Raw genomic sequence first — 21,239 nt, 5'->3', positions numbered from 1 at the left:
TTTTTGAGAGTGATGCAGTTGGTTAAAATAATTATAGCATTCCATAGTATTATGTAAAGTGATATAAGAAAAAAATGACAAGACAGAATGGAAAATAAAACTGCTATTTTTATAACTTACCAGACTCATTGACAGTTATTCAGTATTGACATTCTGCATGTAAGGATTGTACAGAATTATTTTTTAACTTCATAGCAAATGATAAGATCTTTTGCTGTCCATACATATAGATAAACTTCATGGTTTTGTTTGATTTTCCTGTGAACTTTCAGGGAAAACATCTGTTTACATAAAGGCAAATATGTTGGTTTGTATTTCCTAACGAGATTCAGTGCTTATGATATTTACTTCAAGACAGCAAGACAAACAACTCGATTTTGTTGGACACATCTATCTGGAACATTTACTTCTTGAGCTTTTTCTCCCTCAGGAATCCATTCTGTGTTCACAGAAGAGAAAGCAGGTGTTGAATGAGACCTATAAATTTGATTCTTGTATGTGTCAAAACAGTAATGTATTAAATGCATATTATTATAAAAATTTAAGATGTGTCCTAAACGCTTACATTTTTATAACACATGACAATATTAAATAATACATTTTCTTGTTAGCATCTGTTTGCTGTCATTGTTGTCAGGACCTCTGATTTATTACTTAAATTAATGACTACAACCATTTTAGTGCTGATATATGCCCCTTATGGCTTTTCGCATCACTTAATAAAATAACATATATGCTTCTATGAGAGCAATCTTTTAATTGTTTATTCCTTTAAGTTCCTGGTGAAAGTAACATCCATTTACAATGTGAAAGTCTCAGAAACTTGTATTACACTTCAAAACTGAGTGAAATAATGCTAAGAATTAATTTCTGTAAAAATATGGAATACAGAAACTGATCTGCTAAAATTGTCTTCTAAGATAAACCAGATAGAATATTGTTTCCAAGAAAAACCAACAACACTGAACTATGAGTGGAAAAATACTGTTCTGTGTTCTTCTGATCGGGTGATGGTTAAAAGCCTTGTTCATTTGTTTGTTTGACTAGTTGGTACCATACATGTAGATTTCAAACTCCCATAGGCATGCTCTGTCATTAGTTTTCAGCTTGTATCTCATGGAGCCTTTGTTGTCCATAGATTTCAAATGAAGAATTCAAAGTAAATGAACTTCTTGTCAGCAGACTTAAATTTGCCGAACAGGAACCTGCACCTGTTTGGGGAAAAACATTCTGCTTTGTGAACAACTTCGGATGAAAACTTCTGTTTTGTAAGCTACTAAAGCATTTTTATTTCTCTTATGATTTCTTTTTGAACTTTTTTTAATTCTTATGTCTATAACATTTTGAGTATGATAGTGATATGAATGAGATATATTATGCCTTCCAGTTCACACATCAGGATATGCAGTAGCCTGATTGATAGTAACAGTCTCATTGCTTTAGGCTGGAGAATTCTTGAACTTCAGTTCCCTGCTTTACCCTTCTTGTCTGCACAGAATGTTTAAGCAAGTTCGCAAAATGGCTTCAGGTCAGGATGTAGTGCTGAAGAGGACTTTATTGTTTGGGTGATTCTCCTCTATTTGCATATTTGTATTTAGGCCTGCAAGGTCTTGGAAGCATTTGGTGGCCTGGATTCCCATATACCTTCAGAAACTTTAACACTGAATAAAAATGTGCTAAGATAGCACACATTATTCTTTCACAGAAAGCAAAATGTTGTAAAATATTCCTTTGAGTAAGACCCATGTGATAACAAAGGTAGCGTTTTAGTAATGCAGCTTGTCTGGAACTGTTTCAAAGACAACATAAAAACTATGACCAGAATGGAGGTAATACTCACTCCTGTGACTGAATTAATGTTCCTCCTTGTTAATTGAGAACCCAGGCAACAATAAAGACATCATGTATCTCTATTTCTATTTGTGGTTGGCTAGGAGATGGCTGAACTTGTTATCAGTCCTCTATTGATACTGGTAACATCCAGTTCTTTATTGCATCTCTTCTGTGGAATGCAGATGTGCACTTTGAGGCTATATCTTGTAGAGAGTACAATAACTAATAGGCAGAGAGTGTATGTTCCTACAGATAATATGGCTGTTAAACATTAGCCATTTACAGCATTAATATAAGATGCATGTTGTCAATGCAGCTGTCTTTCAGTTTTCAGCACAGCCGAGCAATGTCTTCCTAGCCAAGTGCATTTTCTTGGGATACACGAGTTAAAAATAAAGTTGTATTTCTGGTTCTTATAGAGCTTAAAAAGGAAGATTTGCATTAACCAGTTGAATAGGCCAAGCAAGTTCCATTCCAAATACCAAGTTTAATGACCTCATTGCAATGGGTTGTCTAACACAGGAATGTATTTTCCTTTATCCTTTTATTAGGAACAGGAGAATATAATTATTGACCAAAAAGAGTAAGTTGAACTACGTTTTTTATCTCATTTGTATTGTTTTCCTTTGACATCACTAGTCTGAGAGAGAAAAAGGAAATGGTCCTTTATGGAATAAATGCATAGTTTCAGTCTAAATATTTTCTTAGCCATATCTGTCTGTTTGATGTGTCCTCTAAGTGTGTAATGTTTCTTTCCAAACAAATTCCATTGGTCGTCCAACAACTATTATCCACAAGCTTCCTGCTTACACTTTTTGTTTTAATTTACTGTTTAGACACAGACCTCACCAGTGACAGACATTGTTATTTTTGTGGTTTCGAGGTTTTTGGGTAGAGAATAATGTCCATTTATCTACAATAGATGCTTGCCATTTTAACATTTTAAATCTCAGTTATTAAAAATATTATTCAAATGTTTCAGCTACTATGTAGAAATGAATATATTTCTATATAGACAGATTTGGGGTGATCAACACCTATCACGTATTACTATTTACATTAGTTTATTTTGTAATTCGTAGCTCTTTAGTCTCTTTTTCAAGGATATATCTTTCTCTTGCAATGAACTTTGCATTAGTAGATCAGGATGTTTACTGAAATAACCAGTTAAAATTATTAAAATATGCAGTGGAAAGCAGCGTGCTTAGTTTAATGTGCTTCTGAATATTAAATGCAAGCAAAATGGTATAAAGACACGGAGCTATTTGTTACATTTTAGTATATGAAGCAATAGCTGTGTAAACCGTAACCTCGTAATTTTGCAAGTTCCACTTTATCATGTAGCTGTAAAAGGCAATCAAAATAAATCATGGAAGATGAAGAAATATTTTCTAGGGCTTTCTGTGTGCTTTCAGAAGTGGCGCTTGATCCATGAAATTTTAGTAAGCATATTAAATAATACAATATGATGTGCAACGTGTCAGGTCTGATAAATTATTTTGTATAGGACATTTATACAACATATGGTGAGCTGCTATGTGAACAGCTTAATGACTAAATTATGTTAATCTTTCTTGCCATATTTACTTTTCATTTAATAAAACGTCATTTTCAAATTTTTATTTTACTTTTTTGATCATGTGCAGATATAAGAAAGGTGTAGGTCATCTCTGAGAAGCCGTGACAGTGATCCAAGGTTCCTCAGCTGTGCAGTGTACATAACACAGATGTTGGGAGAGTCATCTGTCAGCTATGCCTCTCCTATGGAGTTAAAGTTCTAAGGGGAAAAGAATTCGACACAGTGCTGTCACTGTTACATTTTCACAATAGAAAAGCATGCAAATATTCAACCTCCTGCTTAGCAGTAGTGCCCTGTCTAATGTCTGTGCTGGTTAGAATAAAAAAATAGTGGGTGCATCTAGGGCTCATAGATCTGACAAAGGTCATGCTATGCTGGGCATTTGAATTGGAAATTGTCTGGACTTAGATTTTATAAAGCTCCCACTGTTGTCGGGGAAAATTTCAGCAGGGTTTTGTCCCTAGAGAGGCCTCTTAGACCCTTTTCTGTCCTATGAATGAATTTAGATGTGAGGGTTTCTCCTGCCTTAAAACTGTTAAGTTCATTTTGCATACATCCCCAGAGAGAAAAACTGGCAGATGCTTTTGTCTTGGAAGTGTTTAAAAGAAAACTGCAGAACAGGAACAAGGGAGAGAAGGGGCCCTGCGTGGAGTCCCAGAACATTTTGGAAATGGCCAATATGCAGTTTTCATCAGTAGTAAGGCGGGGCGCAATATGGTGCCTGTAGCTCACTAGGGAATATGAATGTTGATTAAGCATACTCCCAGGCTTTGAAATCCTGAAAGCGGTGTCAGAATAATGGATGTTGAGCAAATGTCAAGCATTTGTTAATTTCTCTGTTATTTGGAGTTTATCTACCATGATCAATCAAATAAACTAGTGCTTCTCTGTTGTGGCATGTGTCATTGATATGGTGATTAGGTGGATAGAGAGGCCTTCTGCCTTTTTTTTTTTTTTTTTTTTTTTAAATCCAGGTAACAGATCACATATGAACAGCCATAACTTTAAGTTAAAGATTTGTTTGCAGTTGGTTTAGTGGAAAGTGGTGCATTAACAAAATACTTTGGGGGTTAAGAAAGAAGAAAAGTATTTGCCTATTTGTTGTGCTAAAAATTACATTCATGCAATATTTTCCATTTTTGGCCTTGCAGCTTTACTGTCTAAATGAATTTCATTTACTTCTCAATGAAAGTTGATAGAGAGATCTTTTACTTACTCTTAAAAAGAGAATTTTGAAAAAAAAAAGGATATCCACCCCAAATTAGTACTAATTTATTGTTTGGCCCCCTTCTTCCCTGTGAATCTTTTGGTTTCTATAAACTATAAACTTGGTCTGAACATCCCCGTTATTGATGGGGAAACATATTCAGATGCCCTTTAGTTAAAAGTGGAGTTGACTCCTTGACTTTTGTAAGAATACACATTCTTTTATGAAAATATGTCATATATAATGTTATATATGTTATATATGTTGTTATTTACTGATTAACATACAGAAATATTAACAGCCCACTTGAGAATATTTTTTCTTCCTTCTCAATTTTCACTCTTTTCTGATGTCCTAGTTCTGTTAGTTTGCCATTCTTAGAAGTTAGGGAACATACAAAGAGCTGATACTTAAATGTGAAGGACAAATTAAAATTCATCTGAAGGAGAAGAAGGCTCTCTGGCCTGTGCTGCTTTGCTTTAATATATTAAGGCTTCAAATATGAGAGGATAGAGTTGGATGTTTTATGAGAGGCCTTTTTGAAATTTGCCTGAGCATAATAGCAGTCAAATTTCACTGAATTCCGGTGAAGTCTATTTAACTCCTTTCTTATATGGATGTGTATTTTTATTATGTTTTTGATAACTCACAAAAAATTAAGAAGTGTCAGTAAATCATGCCATATTACTTGATGCATGTTGAGGTCATCTTCAGTTTATTTTAACATAGAACAAGTGTTTGTTGAACTATTTTTCCTTCTTCCTTGCCTTCCACATTTATTTATCAAGACCTCTGGGCTCATTCTACCAAAACTGGTCAAATTTTGGTGTTTAATGAAAGTGATTCTATATAGTCAGTCTTACTGACTGTTTATATCAGAGAGGATTTGGTTCTGTTTGTGGATGGAGTAAGAGTCCTTCTGGAAAGTCAACTGTTTTCCGCAGCATTGCAGGAAAATGCATGAAATTGCATTGTATACATTTTCAGAGCAATATAAAGAACACTCAAAAAAAATCCTCTGGAAAGGGGAGGAAGGGAAAGGAGAATCTTGTTGATAGGAGTGGAAAGGACTTGAGAAGTTTTAGGATAGACTAATGTAATATTGTGATCAGCTCTTGTTAGATGTTCCCTTCATATTGCCTACCAGTTGTAGGTAGAGAGCTTTTTTAAACAAAAGAATGCTGGAGAACACTAATAAAAAGGAATAGCTGAATTTCCTGCTTGTACATTTCTCCCATCTTTCCAATAGGAAGTAAGTAGTGGAATTAAATTAATTTATTCCCTCTATGGCACAGTAAGCTATATCGCTGCGTCTGAAGGTAGACTGTAAATATCTGCATGCATGGTACAATAACTTACGTATACAAGACTAAGTACTGCACTGTTGGGTAGGTAGATAAGAATTATTCTCTTTTTTTTTCCTTTTGATTTGTTAAATAATTATAAATAGCTTTAAAATTGTAAACTTTTAAATGATAAACACTGATTAGGGCTTAAGACTAAAAGTCTCAAGAGGACTAGCTATAAATGGATTCACCTCTTGCCTTAAATCTGTATCATTCCCAAAACTGGAATTTACTGAAAGCTATCACTTTGGGATCATCCACGTTTTAGTCTTTAAATTATAGCCTCAATATTTTTTAAATTATGTCATGAATTGGAAACATTAATAAGATCTTGACTTGCTTAAGAAATTAACAGTTTTGATTGGATAACTGGAAGCTTTTTTGACTTAAGGTGTTCACTTTTTACCCTGGAGATAGCTATGCAACAGTGTGTGTGCTTGACATGTGATGCATGCAAATGCTAAATACAGTAGCAGCATGAGGCAAGTGTCATTAACAGTAATTTATGTAATGAAAGCCACCTGGCTGTCTTTGTAATTAATTGCTTGTAAATAATAAATTTAAATATAGTTTATAGTTTTCTAAATTTGATTATATATTTTTAGAAGCAAATTGTTTAAGGGAGTTTAGGGATTTATTTAGTTTCAAATTGGCACAAATATGCTTTTTACATACAGGCTAATTTTTTAATGTAAAATCAATGGTCTAATTAGCTTCCAATTGCCATTCATTCATAAAAATTGTTTTCTAAAATTAAACATCTAGTTTGTTCAGAACAATGGAGTTTTGAAGGAAAAAAGCTATAAAATACCATTATTTTCCCCTTTCTCCACAACCAGTAAAGTTGATGTTGAAGTCTGAAAAATTTACCTTGACTTCTCTTGATCTGATTCTTTTCCTGGGCAAAAGGGGAAGCAGTATGATAGAATTATCCAAACAAAATGAGGGAGATGAACAAAAAAAAAAATATTTCAAATATTGCTTTTCAGTTTCAAATATTGCTTTCCACTGTGCCTGCTAAGTGAGTATTTTTTCAATGTACGGACTTTGGCCCTATCAGGAGGGCAGATGGGAAAGGTAAGGGATAAACCCCTGGTTTAAAGCTGTATCTTTGCCTTAACTGCTTGTTGAGCTCCATTGCTGTTGCACTCTAGGAACATCTTTCTTTGCACAACCAACATCAGATAGCAACTAGTTTTGTGCGGTTTTGTCTGATGGTTTGATGTTTAGATTGTGGTCCTAAGATAAAAACGTCGAACTTGCAAACATTTTTGATACAGTCTTAACTGAAGTAAATCACAAGAAAGTGTGAATGTTGTGCAGTTAAGTGGAAGTGGGTAATTTGCAGATGTTTTGCCTTTTTGTCTCAGTTTCTGGTGTGCTGCTGTATGCCTCTGCTTTGGGATATGTTCACTGGATATTAAGAAACTTTACTTCTTGCTAGGTAACTTGGAGTAGTTGAGGTCAAGGACATAGCAAGTCATCTGCTTATGCTAGTCTCAAGCGTTGCTTTTTTAATTTAATTTTCTAAAAAATTTAATGGTAGATTTAAAAGCAGAATTTTTGAGAATACCAGGAGATGGAGATGTGGAGGATAAGTACTGGGATTATCAGGGCCTATAAGGGAGATAAACCCTATTTGACTCCTATCAGTTTCTTTTGTCAGTGGACTCCCTGACTAGATACTCAAAGGGTACCAGACAATTTCTGCCATGTAATATTCAATAATCATTGAAGCCTGATGTCAGAATATTGGAGAGTTTTAATTTCATGTTTTAGCACTGACACTGTATTTTTAAGCCTTTATTGTGAATATATATTGGTTTTGTATTACATCTGAAAATATTTTTCCATTTGAAAATTGAACCTTACAAAATAGTTTTATATTTTCATGGAAGAGACTTGAAACATTAGTGAAATAGCATTTAATTAAAAAGGCATCAGAGTGGGTTTGACATTGAAGTAGATTTCAAACATTCATGCCACAAGCACTGTGCTGTTTAATTCCAGAAAGAAAATAAAATATCAAAACCGTGTCTTGGGCAAATTACTGTCTATTTTCACTACTTACTTACTAAGATAGTAAGACCAAAAAGTCATTTCTTTTCATTTGGAACTGTTATTCTTCTGTTCCTCTGTTTTTAACCATATTGTGTTCCAGTGTTTATCCACTGTAAAAGCATAATGTTGCTCTTCTCATCATAACCATATATATGAAAATGGAATAGCATCCTTATTCTGACTTTTCGTGTTGGGAGATTGATCAGAAATACTTTGTAATCATTTGAATATGGCATATTTTGAGTTACAGTTGTATTACTGCTGTTGAAAGTTAGATTTTTGTGGTGTGGGTGAAAGAAGGTGTAATCTCTGTGAAGAGATAGTATTATTTTGTGATCATTGCCTGTATTGGTAATTTGTATTTACCTCTGCATTTTTTTTTTCACATCTGATACAGATTGTTCATAGTCTGCAGTTGTTTTAAAATATATTGGCTGTTACAACGGACACCAAAAAATTAGGTGTCTACAGGAAAAATTGGTGCCGTGTTCTTAAAGGAACTTCTAAGTCTTTCTAAATGAAAAATCAAACAGTATCTAATACTGGCAATTTTCCTCTGTCTGCTGCTAGAACTTATTGGCCAACTAGGTCAGACATTATTAAAGTTCAAGTGGCCCAGTGGGAAAAGTAATGGCCTTACGCTACTATGAATTTTAAATGCTGCCATTTCTATGTATTGCACCATCATCTGTTCTCTCACATCACTAAATTGTATAGAAGTTGTGGGACCAACCAGTGTCAAGGTCATAGAAGTGATGACTCTTCTCAAGTAGCCTTCTTGGAGTTTTGTCAAACGATTATTCTCATAACCCTGGCTATAGGTAGCAAAGTTGTATGAACATGCCTGAATTTAACCTTTTAATTATCATTGTGTAGTGTAAGAATGCAATGCAGGATATCTTTTTCCTCAGAATTTTTACTTTTGGATTTTACTTTTGATCCTACCTAAAGGTGTGAAATTGACTTCAAGGCAAAGGCAGTTTTTAGCACTCTGTATTTAAATTTTTGAACTAAGCTGTTGTATAGTTTACTGAAGTGGATATCAGGGAATTTCAAAATTGTTTAGTGCTATCATTCTCCAGATGAGCTTGAATTTTAGCTTGATTTTAAATGTAATGGTAGTTAGTCCGAAATGAGCATATCAGCAGGTACTTCTTGTCATATATATGTATATAAAGATATATAGATATATACACTTAACTACATTTTTATAATAGTAATATATTTATCATGGGAGTATTTCCTCAACAGCACTGTATTGACTTTGTAGTTCCCCAAGTGGTAGCTACTTACAGTGCTTCATTGTATGGAAGGCTTCCTATGCAGAGATAATAAAACTGGTTTTGTATTCCAGACTCGAACTGGTGTAGCTGGAAAGCTGTAAAATTGGAAGATGGCCACTTTATAGAAGTTACCGTGTTGTAACTAAAGACTTCAGTACTTTTATGTGACTTAGTTACTCTAATTCAAACTCATATATTGATTTAAACACATATATTCACACACACATATATATAGACAAGTATATTGATTTAGCTTAAATTGGTAATTCACTAACTTCCAACAAATCAATGTTAGATTTGTGAAAGATAAAGTACAAATGTGTACAGAGACAATACTCTGCTTTTTGAGAATTTTCACTCAGGGAGAGACCACAAGCATACTAACGATAAGAAATATTGTAATATTAAAGACTGCAGTGAAGAGAGGTTAAAGCTGTGACTTAGAGGTCAGTGTGCTTCCTTTGTGCCATGTTCTTCATAGCTTGGATGCATATAAGCTTAACAGTTCCCAAGCCTTGGTAGGCCTTTGGTATTCCTGAGCCTTCCTAGATCCTCATGTGGCATCGTTCAGGCTGATAAGAAGCCTTTTCCTTGTCCTGACAATCCTGGCGCATGGAAGAAATTCTGAGAATCCACTAATTGTCACCTCCTCTCAGGTGGGAGATTGAGCATCGGACTGGCATTTACAGGTTTGACTGTGGTCCTTATTAGCCTGCATCCTGCAGTTCTGGACAGCCCTGGAGGCTTTACACATCCATGCTTGTGTTATGCATTTGAAACAATGTTATTTGTAACCCATTATTGACAGAGTTTTTACATATAAGAATGGTCCGGTTAGCATGTCATAAGCGGTATAAACATTGCTTCCTTTAGGAGTCCCTGTTCCAAAGCATTTGCATTACAGAAGATGAGAGCTGTTTGTTTCTTTAATGTCTTTAATAATGTAACAGGAAAAATATATTTTAGACGCACATTTTGGAACTTCAGGATAGCTGTGAGGAGAATTCCTCTTTCACCACCAGTCATTTAAATTTGTTGGACATATATCTTTCTTTCCTCACTTAGATTCTTAATCCAGCATGGCAGCACCACACAGTTCTAGCCCTATTACTTTTATTTTAAAGCTCAGTATTGCATTAGTGAAAGTATTTTTAAATAGGGAGAAGTTCTTTTCCAATTAATAAAAATGTCTACTTCACAACGTATCATAAAGGGTATGACTAGCACTACATACTCGCTCTGGAGACTGAAAGAAAAGAGACAACTTCTCCCACTACATGAATTTCTACTTTCCAGAGGAAGTTTGACACTGCTGCTTTGGGATTTTACGTGTAAGAGCTTCTGAATTTCAGAAACACAGCTTGTGCCCCTACAGTCAGTTTTTTACCCATATATTTATCATTTGGTGAAATGTTCCATTTTGTGAAAAGAAAGCAATGAAACTATTCTATTTAACATATTCATCTCATAATGGACTTCGCTTTGCCCCTGGATTAAATACTGCAGTTCATATTTACTCTTAATTTATTCTTTTTGCAAATCTCTCTAGATACTCTTCCTTTGTTCCATGGTAAAATATATTAAATATAAAGCTGTGTCTTTACTCTTTCTATTTTAGGCAACAAGTGTGGAGTTAAATATGAGGGAAAGGAAACTCATTAAAAAAAATAGATGAAACGAATGGAAACTTGGTTTTGCACCTAAAACTTCATATTTTCAGTAATCTCAGAAAATAAAGTAAAAAACTGTAAATTTTATCCCTAAAGAATTAATTATTTGCAAGGGCTGATAATATAATATTTGCAGAATTTGTTATGTTTGGATTTTCTCTTGGTGAAGCTGAAGTAGCAAATATTAAGTTGGACAGCTCTCCAAATCTTGGCTAGATCTGCAGCTCTGCTTTGTTGAGATGATGAACTGATCCAATAAAATTGTTTTCATCATTACTAGCTGGATCTTAGCCAGTTTTATATCAACTCTAGTTATGAAGAGCTAATCTAATTATATAAACTACTAACTTATCTGTTACTACTTTATATATGAACACTCATTGCAAACCAGAACATTTCTGAAAAAATCTCCAGGGATTATAGCATTCCTCCTCTACCAAATTCTGGGATTCATTAGAAGAGAATAGTCTAAATTTTATTCTTAAATATTAAATGATCAGAAAGCATATTCTTTTTCCAGCACCAGACTTGCAGTTGTCTTTTTAGCTTGATCGATCTCTAAATTCTTAGAGATAATTTCTCTTATCACTTGTTCTGGACTTATTTTGACTTGGGCATCCCATTTTAAATGTGGGATTTGTACATTACAGATCTCTTTGAGATCTGTAATACTTTCCTCCTTTTTTATTACAAGTAAATTTTTATATCTTTATATCACTTGGGACCTAGAAATTACACTTCATTTTTTAAAATAAAAGTTATTTATCTCTAAAAACATAGGCATTTTGAGGCAGATTTTAGATTTCACAGATTTCTGCCCAAATCCAGTTATGTATTGACAAGACTACAAAGTACATCAGGCATTCAGATGGAAGTATGCCACTGACATCAACACAGAATAACAAAAGGTAAATTGATTCATTATGGATGCCAGTGTACATGAAAAAGAGGATATCTGAAGAGTGAGGCTCGTTGCTTTGAACAGAGCTCTGGGAGTTAGATTCATTACCATCTGGAATTGCGGAAGAAAATGTTTCCACAAAGTGATCACTACAGAATTCAAGGGGAAAGTTTCCATATTTTCCGGAAAATAGATTTGCTTCTACAAGAGGGGTAGCAAGTTAATTTATTAATTATTTTAACTAGGTAGTACTCAGAATTATGAGTTTGGGTTTTTTTGTTTGTTTGCATCAGAAAATCAGCAAATCTTTACCTTGGCTCTAACAGTTGTTTCTCGACAAAAGAGCTTACTTGACACAAACATGTCTATATCCCTAGCCTTGAAGTAAGCCATGAGGCTTACTATAAAGTTTATTCCATGGAAGGCACTCAAATGTTATTTTGAATAAGAAGTATTTTCAGTGTTAGGTTTGTTTTCCTGGATAGCTCGGCTATATTCACTTGTCTGCTCATTTGTTGCTTTGAAATCCTGTATAGAAGGATCAGAGGATGGATGGAGCCTGGCTGCTTTTGCAGAAGTCATGATAGCTTCCATGGTAGTATCCCTGCCGTCTGTATTAGCAGTTGTGATCATGCTGTCTTGCTATACAAATGCATGTTCATGATTTCTGTCCACTCTCCAGGTACATAATACTGCCTTCTTCAGTCCTTTCTGAAACCATGATGTTTCAGTGTTCATTCAATGGCACCTTGCAATAGATGCTCCAGCTGTGTCTTGAGGAGCTATTTAATTTTGCCAGGAAGTTGTGTCAATGGAATTGTAGCTAGAAAACACTGTCAGATAAGTGATTTTAGTGTTTAAGACAGGAACTATGTTAACTAGAAGAAATATGGAAGCAGCCATGTGAAGATATAAATCCACTTCTCCTGGGGAAGGAGTAAGATGATTTGGTAGTAAGGCTTGAAATTTTTTGAATAGTGTTACTGAAATAATTCTCTTTGCCACAGTGGTAAAGTTTCTGTGCTGCAGTCCAGTATGTAGCCAACTTGCACTGTTATTGGAATGATTTTTTTAGTATCCGTACTGAGTCCTAAATTATTGGAAGCATCAGAGAGGAGTGTTGAACTAAATGGAAGTAGAGGGTCAAAATCCAAGCACACCAAGGGGTGAAATAAGATGGACAAGAGTCATAGAAACATATAGTTTTGAAAAGACCTTCAAGATCATCAAGTCCAACCATTAACCTAGCACTGCCAAGTCCACCACTAAGTCATGAGTGTAAAAGGATGGATAATGGTCTTAATTCTTTTTGATATGTCAGTGGGTTTAATAGAATAATGGTACAATAAAAGCAGTTATTATACAAGGAATAGCCTAAAACCACAAAAATTATATGTCAATGAGAGAGAACTCAAACCAGAAATCTGGTCAAATGCTGTCCTGTTTTGGTTTTTTCCACATCTTTCTCTAAATTCAGTTCTACCACTATGACCGTGTAAAATCTGCAAGATAATAATAGTTGAGAGCCATTAGGGGGCCATATGATTCCAACTTATTTATAGCCTGCAGGGTTGTTTTTTTTTTTAAATCAACTTGAAATATCTTAGCTTTCTGTATGTGTATAGCCTGTGTAAGTATATACTTTTAATTAATTTCCTTTGTTCAACTTCTGATGATTATATGTGCATGTTGAAGATTGTCATAATTGGATGCTACACCATTTGGGGAGGCATTGTGGTACGTAGCTCCTGACCTATGTGTTACATTATGTATATTTAAGTAAATATTTATTTAAATAATATTTATTTTGATAAAATATTTAAATTCTTTATTATAGTGTAATTACTTTTGTTTGTAATTCATTAATTTAATAAATCTGTGTATTAGTCAGTTTCTGTTACTATAATTTTTTTACAGCTGTAACATTCAGTCTCGGTGAGTACTCAGGGTGAACATTCCCATGTGTAAAATACCAAAGATCAAGGCTCAGCTTACTGCTGTCACGCAGATCCTGCACTGGGCTGACAAGCTGCAAATACAGAGTTACGGCAAAGATGTTGGAAGCTCAGCTATGGATAAGACAAACTAGTAAGGTCTTTATATAGCACTGCATTAATCTACACTTTGTTCCTGATTCTTCAGCTGTTTGGTTTAGAGGTAACTTTATATCGTCCTGCATATACATACTGTCTGTTTAAACCTGAACAAACCATTTGTGCCTCTATTCCCTTTTGAAAGTGGGAGTAAGACTTCCCTATCTTAAACTAGAATTTCTGAAGTATGGAAATTGGAAGAAGGGTCATTTAAGTATGGGGAGAACATGTATGTTTAATGAAAATACGATGTGGTACAGGTGTTACAGGTACATACAAGAAAACTGAAAGAAGATTTAAACATTGCAGAGTCTTTGAACTACCTATGCTATGCCTTAGTAGGTAGGTTCCTGAAAGGAAAAAATGTTAATTATTCATAATGCTTTGCTGTACCATAAAACTCGATTTATTGAGACTATAATTTGTTCAAGTTGCATGTAGTACAAAAATATATCAGGAGTAATTAATTGTATTCAGGATGTGATGAGGTAGATATATCCACAGAGGACAATTGAAAACAGTAGTGGTGTGGTATTGATTGCCTTTCAGAGGGAAAAAAAAATCTTGTCTCGTTTCTAAATGTTAACAATTCAGAGAGAAAAATTCCCACTTGGGAAGAATGCTTTCCAGGTTGCTTCATTGCCAGGTGTTTGACATTGAGTGGAGCCTTAGATGAATGAAGCTTATGGCAGCTTTTGGAAATGACCGACTCAGGGGAATCTCAGCTTCCTGCTGTGAAAGTTTCTATTTTCAAAGCACATCAGTTTCAGTGGGAATGTTCCACTGGTCCCATATGCTACTTCTGATAGAGGGGAAGTTTTTAACCTGAATATGAGAAAGCTACTGAAGAGGTTCCCTTGCTGCTAACAAAATGAATTTCAATATGTTGCCAATGAATAAGCGGCACATTCCCAACTGCTGATGGAATTTAACTCCCATCAATTATTAATGGAAATTTTGCTTTAATTTCCTTTTTTTCCTGTTGCCTTTTAGCTCCACTACCTTTTTCTGATAGGACTTTTGGGTTCTGAACCTGCAAAAGGAATCACCCAGACAAATGTTAGTTTGCTTTGAAACTCTCGCTATATTTTCCTTCCATCCCTCATACACTCTCTCCTTGACCTAGCAGCAGGAAGCCTTTGTCTGAGGTGTTCATCTGGAACAACTTTTCCACACTTGTTTTCATGTTCTGTTAGATTACAGGGCAGCAGGCCTACCTTTGAAGCTCCCTTCTCTTTTGTTTCTTTGCAGTGCACTCCAGTAATTAACTTTGTCCTTCTTTTATTTGTTCCAGTCAATCGCAGTCCACTCTGCTGAGCATCTTCTCCCAGGAGTACCAGGTTAGAAGTTTTCTCCTTTGTGAGGGTTGACAGGTGCCTAATTGAATGATGAATGTCCCTTTATTTCTTTGTAATTGAACTGCCAGCTTTCTGATTGGTTTGGAGGATGTTCCTTTTTCCACATCAAGCACCGCCTGAGTCTCAGTGGATGGCTGCCAAGCCTACCCATCCATCTGTCTAATAACATCTAGCCTTTGCTTATTTGGTGGACCTGTAATAAATTATGCTAAACCATTATTATTCTGACAATAATAATTTCCCTGTGTTGCGTGGTTCCATGTGCTAAATGTTTGCTGACTTGCACTGTCAGTGCTGCTTTCCATTGCTGACAGAGATGATGATAAATGACCATTGCCGGAGTGGCAGAAGGCAAGAGAGGCAGAAAATGGAGTCATTTATCATGAGATGACAGGTGTCAGTCAAGTGGCAAGCCTCTATGGAATTACTTTTTGTAGTTTTTTTAAATAAGTTGTTTTTAAGCAATGTTTTTCCTGGTTAAAAATGCCAATTGAATTGTAGAACTAGAGTACACCAGACTTAGATGGAATTGAATTGGGGAAAATTACAACAAAGGTTGAAAGAGAGAACAAGGGGTTTTTTGCCCTCTGCAGCCTTCAGTAAACTTATTTAGATTCAATTATTGTGACCTTATTGGCTTTTACATATGGTACATTGCAGTACAGTCTGAAGACGTTCAATTCAATAGGTAGATTGAATGTCATTTCTGTACAGAATCTAAAACCAGGGTTCACGTATATCAAAGTGTAGCCAAGGATGGTGTGTTTGCGCAGTCTTGATTTCTGTGTTTTGAACTATGATATGTTTGTAAAACTCTTTGGTTTTTTGTTTTTCTAGAAACAAATCAAAAGAACACATGCCAAGCACCACACTGCTGAAGCTATTGAAACTTACTACCAAAGGTATGACCTCCTCACCCCAGTTAAGACTGTCATCATAGCTACTATTTGTTATGGCAGTTATGAGTAAATTACCTTATGAAGCTAATTTTCTATAAAAATAAATTAAGAATTTGGGATGAGGAATACAGAATGGTTCACCTGAAAATGTTTTTCACTGAAAATGCAGAAATTTTTCATTATTTGGTCATTTTGATTAAGAAGAAAGTTACTCTCCTGGCTCTATGTCGGGACAAGCAAATATTTTTTACAGAGTATGTGATAGCATTTATTATGTATTGCCTATAATTTGTAATTGTAGGATTTCTGTGTCAAGACTAATATTGATGACAGCTTCCTTACAGCTAGAGAGCTTGTTTTGTTACTGTTGCTTGTACTTTTAGAACAATGTTTTTGTTACATTACAAAAAGTTACATATTCATGTATTGTCATTTAAAGCACTAATTTTTAAATCACTCCTGTTTTATCAACAGAAGTGTCAGAAATAGTTTTTAAGGGAGGATGAAAACCTTTATGTCATTTTACAATATTTTACAATTGTTTGTATCTTAAGCTAATAAACTGTGTTTGCTACACCTTATAGTTTGTCTGTTAGTTCTGTAGGCTTTACTAAAAATATTGCAATGACATAATTGGGACATACTCATAACAGGTAAAGATATGCAATTAAAATATTACTTTGTAGACTGACATATCTGAGGAGCATGCATGGCAAGTGAATTCATACTTGTGATTATAGATGTCTGATATTCATTCTTAGTATTAATCTGTGTGAATCAGGAAATAAACAAAAAGCCGTCATTTGTAAACAAATAACTGTGCTTCTGCCAGAGTCACATATTTAAAATCCAACCACAGCCTGATTATATCAGACAGTGGTTTAGAATATCTAGTGTGAAGTGTGCTGGTTTTTGGGGCATTTGGTTTTCTTTTTTTAGTAGTTGCACTGTTCTGTAAAAATTTGCACTGGATCACATCACACTTTTCCTAGGGTTGATTCTTGTTTAGGAAGACTATTGGCTTAAAATTTTGTTGTGTTAATAACCATGTATATACAATATTATTTTTAATTATTTTTCACTAGCATAGTTTCAGTGTAGTGGTCTGTGTTTAATTGTAACTGTTGTGTAAATAATCCTTTTCTTTAGCATACGTGTAAATCACTAGTTCCAGCAACTTCAACCTGAAACATGGGGCAAAATTCTGCTTTATGCAAAGCAGCAGTTTTGTTGGTGTCAATAGGGTTGTAGGTATGATTAAGTTCGTCTCGCATCAGGTTGGAGGATTTGGTCTCCTGTCCTCTTCTGTAGTCTGAAGTATGATAGCAGTACATAACTAATGCATTATGTATGAAGCTATGTGGTGGTAGGAGGGAAAATCATTCTTTACACTATTTCTGAGTATTTCATATTGCAGGTGCATTAACATGGCCAAATAAAATGCACATGTTTTAAAATCAGAGATGCTCTGGTTAATAGTTAGAAAACTCATCTCAATCCTGTTTTAGTAGATTTACTGTGTAGTGTGTTTAGTAAGCTACAGAGGCAGATGACTTGAGAGAGAAGCCACTTTGAAATGCTTCAGACGTAAACATGACAAACACATCCTCTACTCTTCTGTAGCATCCATTTTACTGCTGTAAACCCCAGTCTGTGTGCTATGCTCCCTGCTATTTCTGCCAACATACAAGCAGATAATTGTGTTGTCATTGCTTTCTTAGGTCAGAAACTACCAGTTTTTGAAAGTAGCCATTTCCAGTGGTCCCTGTTAGGCGCAAGTAGAACAGTTGAGTAGAGTACTTTTTGCTGCTCTGCTGAGACTTACTACTCTGAAATTTAGGCAAACACAAAGACAAATTACAAGAAGGATCAGAAAGTTTTCACAACAGTATTGCCATCAGCATGTGAGACCTGTTAGTCCATAATGGAGTTCCAGTAGCATTAGAAATATCTGACAGAAAATTACTTCATCATCAACTGTAGTTTTGTTGTTCAGTCATCTAGATGCATGTTTTAGAACATTAATCTCAAATGAATGTTCCTGGTTAGGTATTTTGTTTATGATCTCTCCTTTTTCTGTTATAAATTTTCAATGTATAAACATCCATAAGGCATCTTGTTTTATGTTTTTTTTAGTGTAGAACTGAAATAGGTTACAGCAAAAAGTTTTTTCCATTTCCGTTATTCATCAAACCTCAGAATAACTTGCAAGCAAAAAGTCCTTTATCTGATCTTTTGCAAAGAGGTTTTATAAAGGTGTTACACCCATTCCACAGAAAGGTAAAATGAAAGAATTTTAATGTCTGTAACTAATGAGCAGAAGAGTGTCTTCTGATGGATAGATAATGATAGAACTGGAAAGGCTGTGGCCTTCTAATGATGTCAGTATTGAAGTGCTATGCGAATACAGATAGGATAAACGAGCAGGTTCAAATATTGGTAACTATTGTTCTTTTCCACATGGCTGCAAAGCACAAAGTGGCTTCCGATATCATAGCTTCTTCCCATCAGCTCTTGAACACAGGTTTTAGGCATTATCAAAATGTAAACATCAGGCAGTGAAAGTAACAGAAGGGAGAAAGGCAATATTGTGTGAAGTGATGGTCAGAAACATCACTGTGTAATACCCTTAACCAGAAACATTAAGCCTTTGCCGCTGATAGGATAATGACTTTCTATCAACCTTTCTGGGTCCTAAATGTTTCTTTTTATTTTGTTTTTAGAATATTAATTTAATTGTTAGACTCTGATTTCACTCCAGTAAGCCTTTAGTATTTAAACTACTGCCCAATTGATAAAATCTGGATTAAATTTGAGAAATATTTTTTTGTACATAGCAGTGAATTGAATAAGGTATACAGTGCACCTTCATAATTGAAGGTCACGTGAAACCAAAAATCTTTACTGTGAATAGTAGAGGTTTATTTGTCTGTGATGCATCTTAAAGTAGTACAGATACAGTTAATTTGTATGTCATTAAGCCACAATTTTTTTAATTTCTTGATTTATTGTGTTTTTTATGAGTGACTTCATTGAGACTGATATATATTGCAGCTGAATAGAACAGGAGACAACCCTGGAGAGTTAGTGATGTCTTAAAATACTTATTTCTTAAAAGATTTCCCATTAAGTACTGGAGTATTTTCCCCCAAATGAAAGAGATTCACAGGGGATGCTGACATGTATAAACTGGCCTTTTCTTGCCACTGCAAAATTATCTGGCTTTGTCTTGTCTAGATACCTGAATGGGGTGATGAAAAATGCAGCTGCCCCTGTATTACTGGAGCTGGCCAATGAGGTAATCATCTTTACATTTTTCTTTAATCTTCCAGTGTAAAACCTAAGGGGCATATCTACAGTGACTTCAGTGAGAAATGTAATTAACCTAAAAAAATGGTTTCAAGGCACATTAGACATTTAAAATGGTTCCCCAGTCTGTTAGTACTTACAATAATTAGACAAAAAGCCTCATTTATTAATAAATCAGTTAATGTAATTAGTCTCTTAACTTGAAGGCGAATGTGTAAGATACTCTGAATTTGTATTTTGATGGAAATTTCAGACAGACCATAGATCTTTAATGCATAAACTTAGTAAAAATTCTCACATTGATTAGATGTAGTTGTATCAGTTTTACTTATATTTGATTCCTTGTTTTTAATAACAAAACCCATCGAAAATATTACTTTTTTTTTAATAGGAAGGGTTAGAACAGATAATTTTCCTGACTCCATTTATTTCTGTTCATATGGATTAGAGGATGGCTAATGAAAACTGCTTAATATAAAGCAATTAAGCAGAATAAATTCCTCCGTGTATGAAAAGTTCTGTACAGTTGCCATTAAAGTCTTTACAAATTTATTGATGCTGTTTATTAACTAGAATATGAATTTGCCTTGGGATACAAGGTGTTATTTGCATTAAAAACTACTGTCTAAAGCACTTCCTTAAAGAACAGGTTAAAAGTTTGAAAGAATGCCAAGGAATTTCCTAGAAAAAATTTGATGAAATATCTACCCTTTAAACTCTAAAATATTTATTTACAAAATATAACAATACAATGGCTGATACTCCCAGGAACTGCTTATGCAACCCTCAAAGGGATAGAATGAAATGTATGCTGTTTTCTGTTGCATTTTAATGGAAAATGTAAGAAGGAAGCAGAAAATGAATATTTGCATTAAAAATGATATGGCACTAGGAACATTAGGTGTTGCAATAGCAGCAAGTTCTACATGTTACATTAGTAAAAAAGAATGGTTTTTCTCTCATGTACATTGCTGCAGCCAGCAAATGAGGGATTACCTCTCAATTATTATAAGGTTTTAATGGTCTGTGAAGTGTCTTCGTAACCTGATCATACAGTTAGCATAGAATAAAGGATTTATTTCATATTAGTGGTAATGTGTAGCTTCTTACCATCTCTGGAAAAGACAAGTCCTGAAGAACTGAAAATAGAATGTACTTTACATAAATAAGTACATTCTTACTACGAATTTAGGTAAACAACCCGATTCGTGATATATCGCACCCATATTATATGGGAACTGTCATAAAAATATTTCAAGCACAAAGTAATATATCTGTTACTGGTTCTTTATATATTTTTCCCATTGATTTAGAGATGATGCATGTAATTTCTGACTCTAGTGAGCATATCTTTGTTTATATTACACTAATGCATTTTTGCAATTCAGATCAAAGAAATCTGCAGTTCAGAAATAAATAAAAATTAAGAGAAAGGCAAGATATACAAAGAACTTAGCTACTTCTGGTTTCATAGTAGTAGGTATATAAGAAAGGCAATGCATTTTGTGACTGCTGCCTAATGCATTAGGGAAATGTGGCAATAACCAGCACTAGATTACTGCTTCCAAACAATCAAGCTGCCATTTTTATATGATAGTTAATATTTAAATGACATACTCTTGCATCTGCTGACAATTGATGTAATGGTAATACTTTATGAGTCAATATATATTTAATCAGTGGAAACTGTAAAAATTGAT

At 34.5% G+C, this 21,239-nt stretch overlaps 1 protein-coding gene across 5 annotated transcripts in view; it reads left to right on the top strand.

Moving 5' to 3' along the window:
• C6H15orf41 (chromosome 6 C15orf41 homolog) overlaps window positions 1-21,239 on the top strand; it is a 123,500-nt gene that overhangs the window by 10,570 nt on the left and 91,691 nt on the right. For all 5 annotated transcript variants that reach the window (XM_032691378.1, XM_032691376.1, XM_032691375.1 and 2 more), the window contains exons 2-4: window positions 15,268-15,313; window positions 16,169-16,233; window positions 19,468-19,528. In XM_032691378.1, the coding sequence (XP_032547269.1) occupies window positions 15,268-15,313; window positions 16,169-16,233; window positions 19,468-19,528 (172 nt within the window). The remainder of the gene's footprint in view (window positions 1-15,267; window positions 15,314-16,168; window positions 16,234-19,467; window positions 19,529-21,239) is intronic.

This window comes from Chiroxiphia lanceolata, chromosome 6 (genome assembly GCF_009829145.1).
Source record: "Chiroxiphia lanceolata isolate bChiLan1 chromosome 6, bChiLan1.pri, whole genome shotgun sequence".
Classification (NCBI taxonomy): Eukaryota; Metazoa; Chordata; class Aves; order Passeriformes; family Pipridae; genus Chiroxiphia; species Chiroxiphia lanceolata.
The sequence above is the reverse complement of the archived record's forward strand: the minus strand, read 5'-3'. Positions and strand labels throughout refer to the sequence as shown.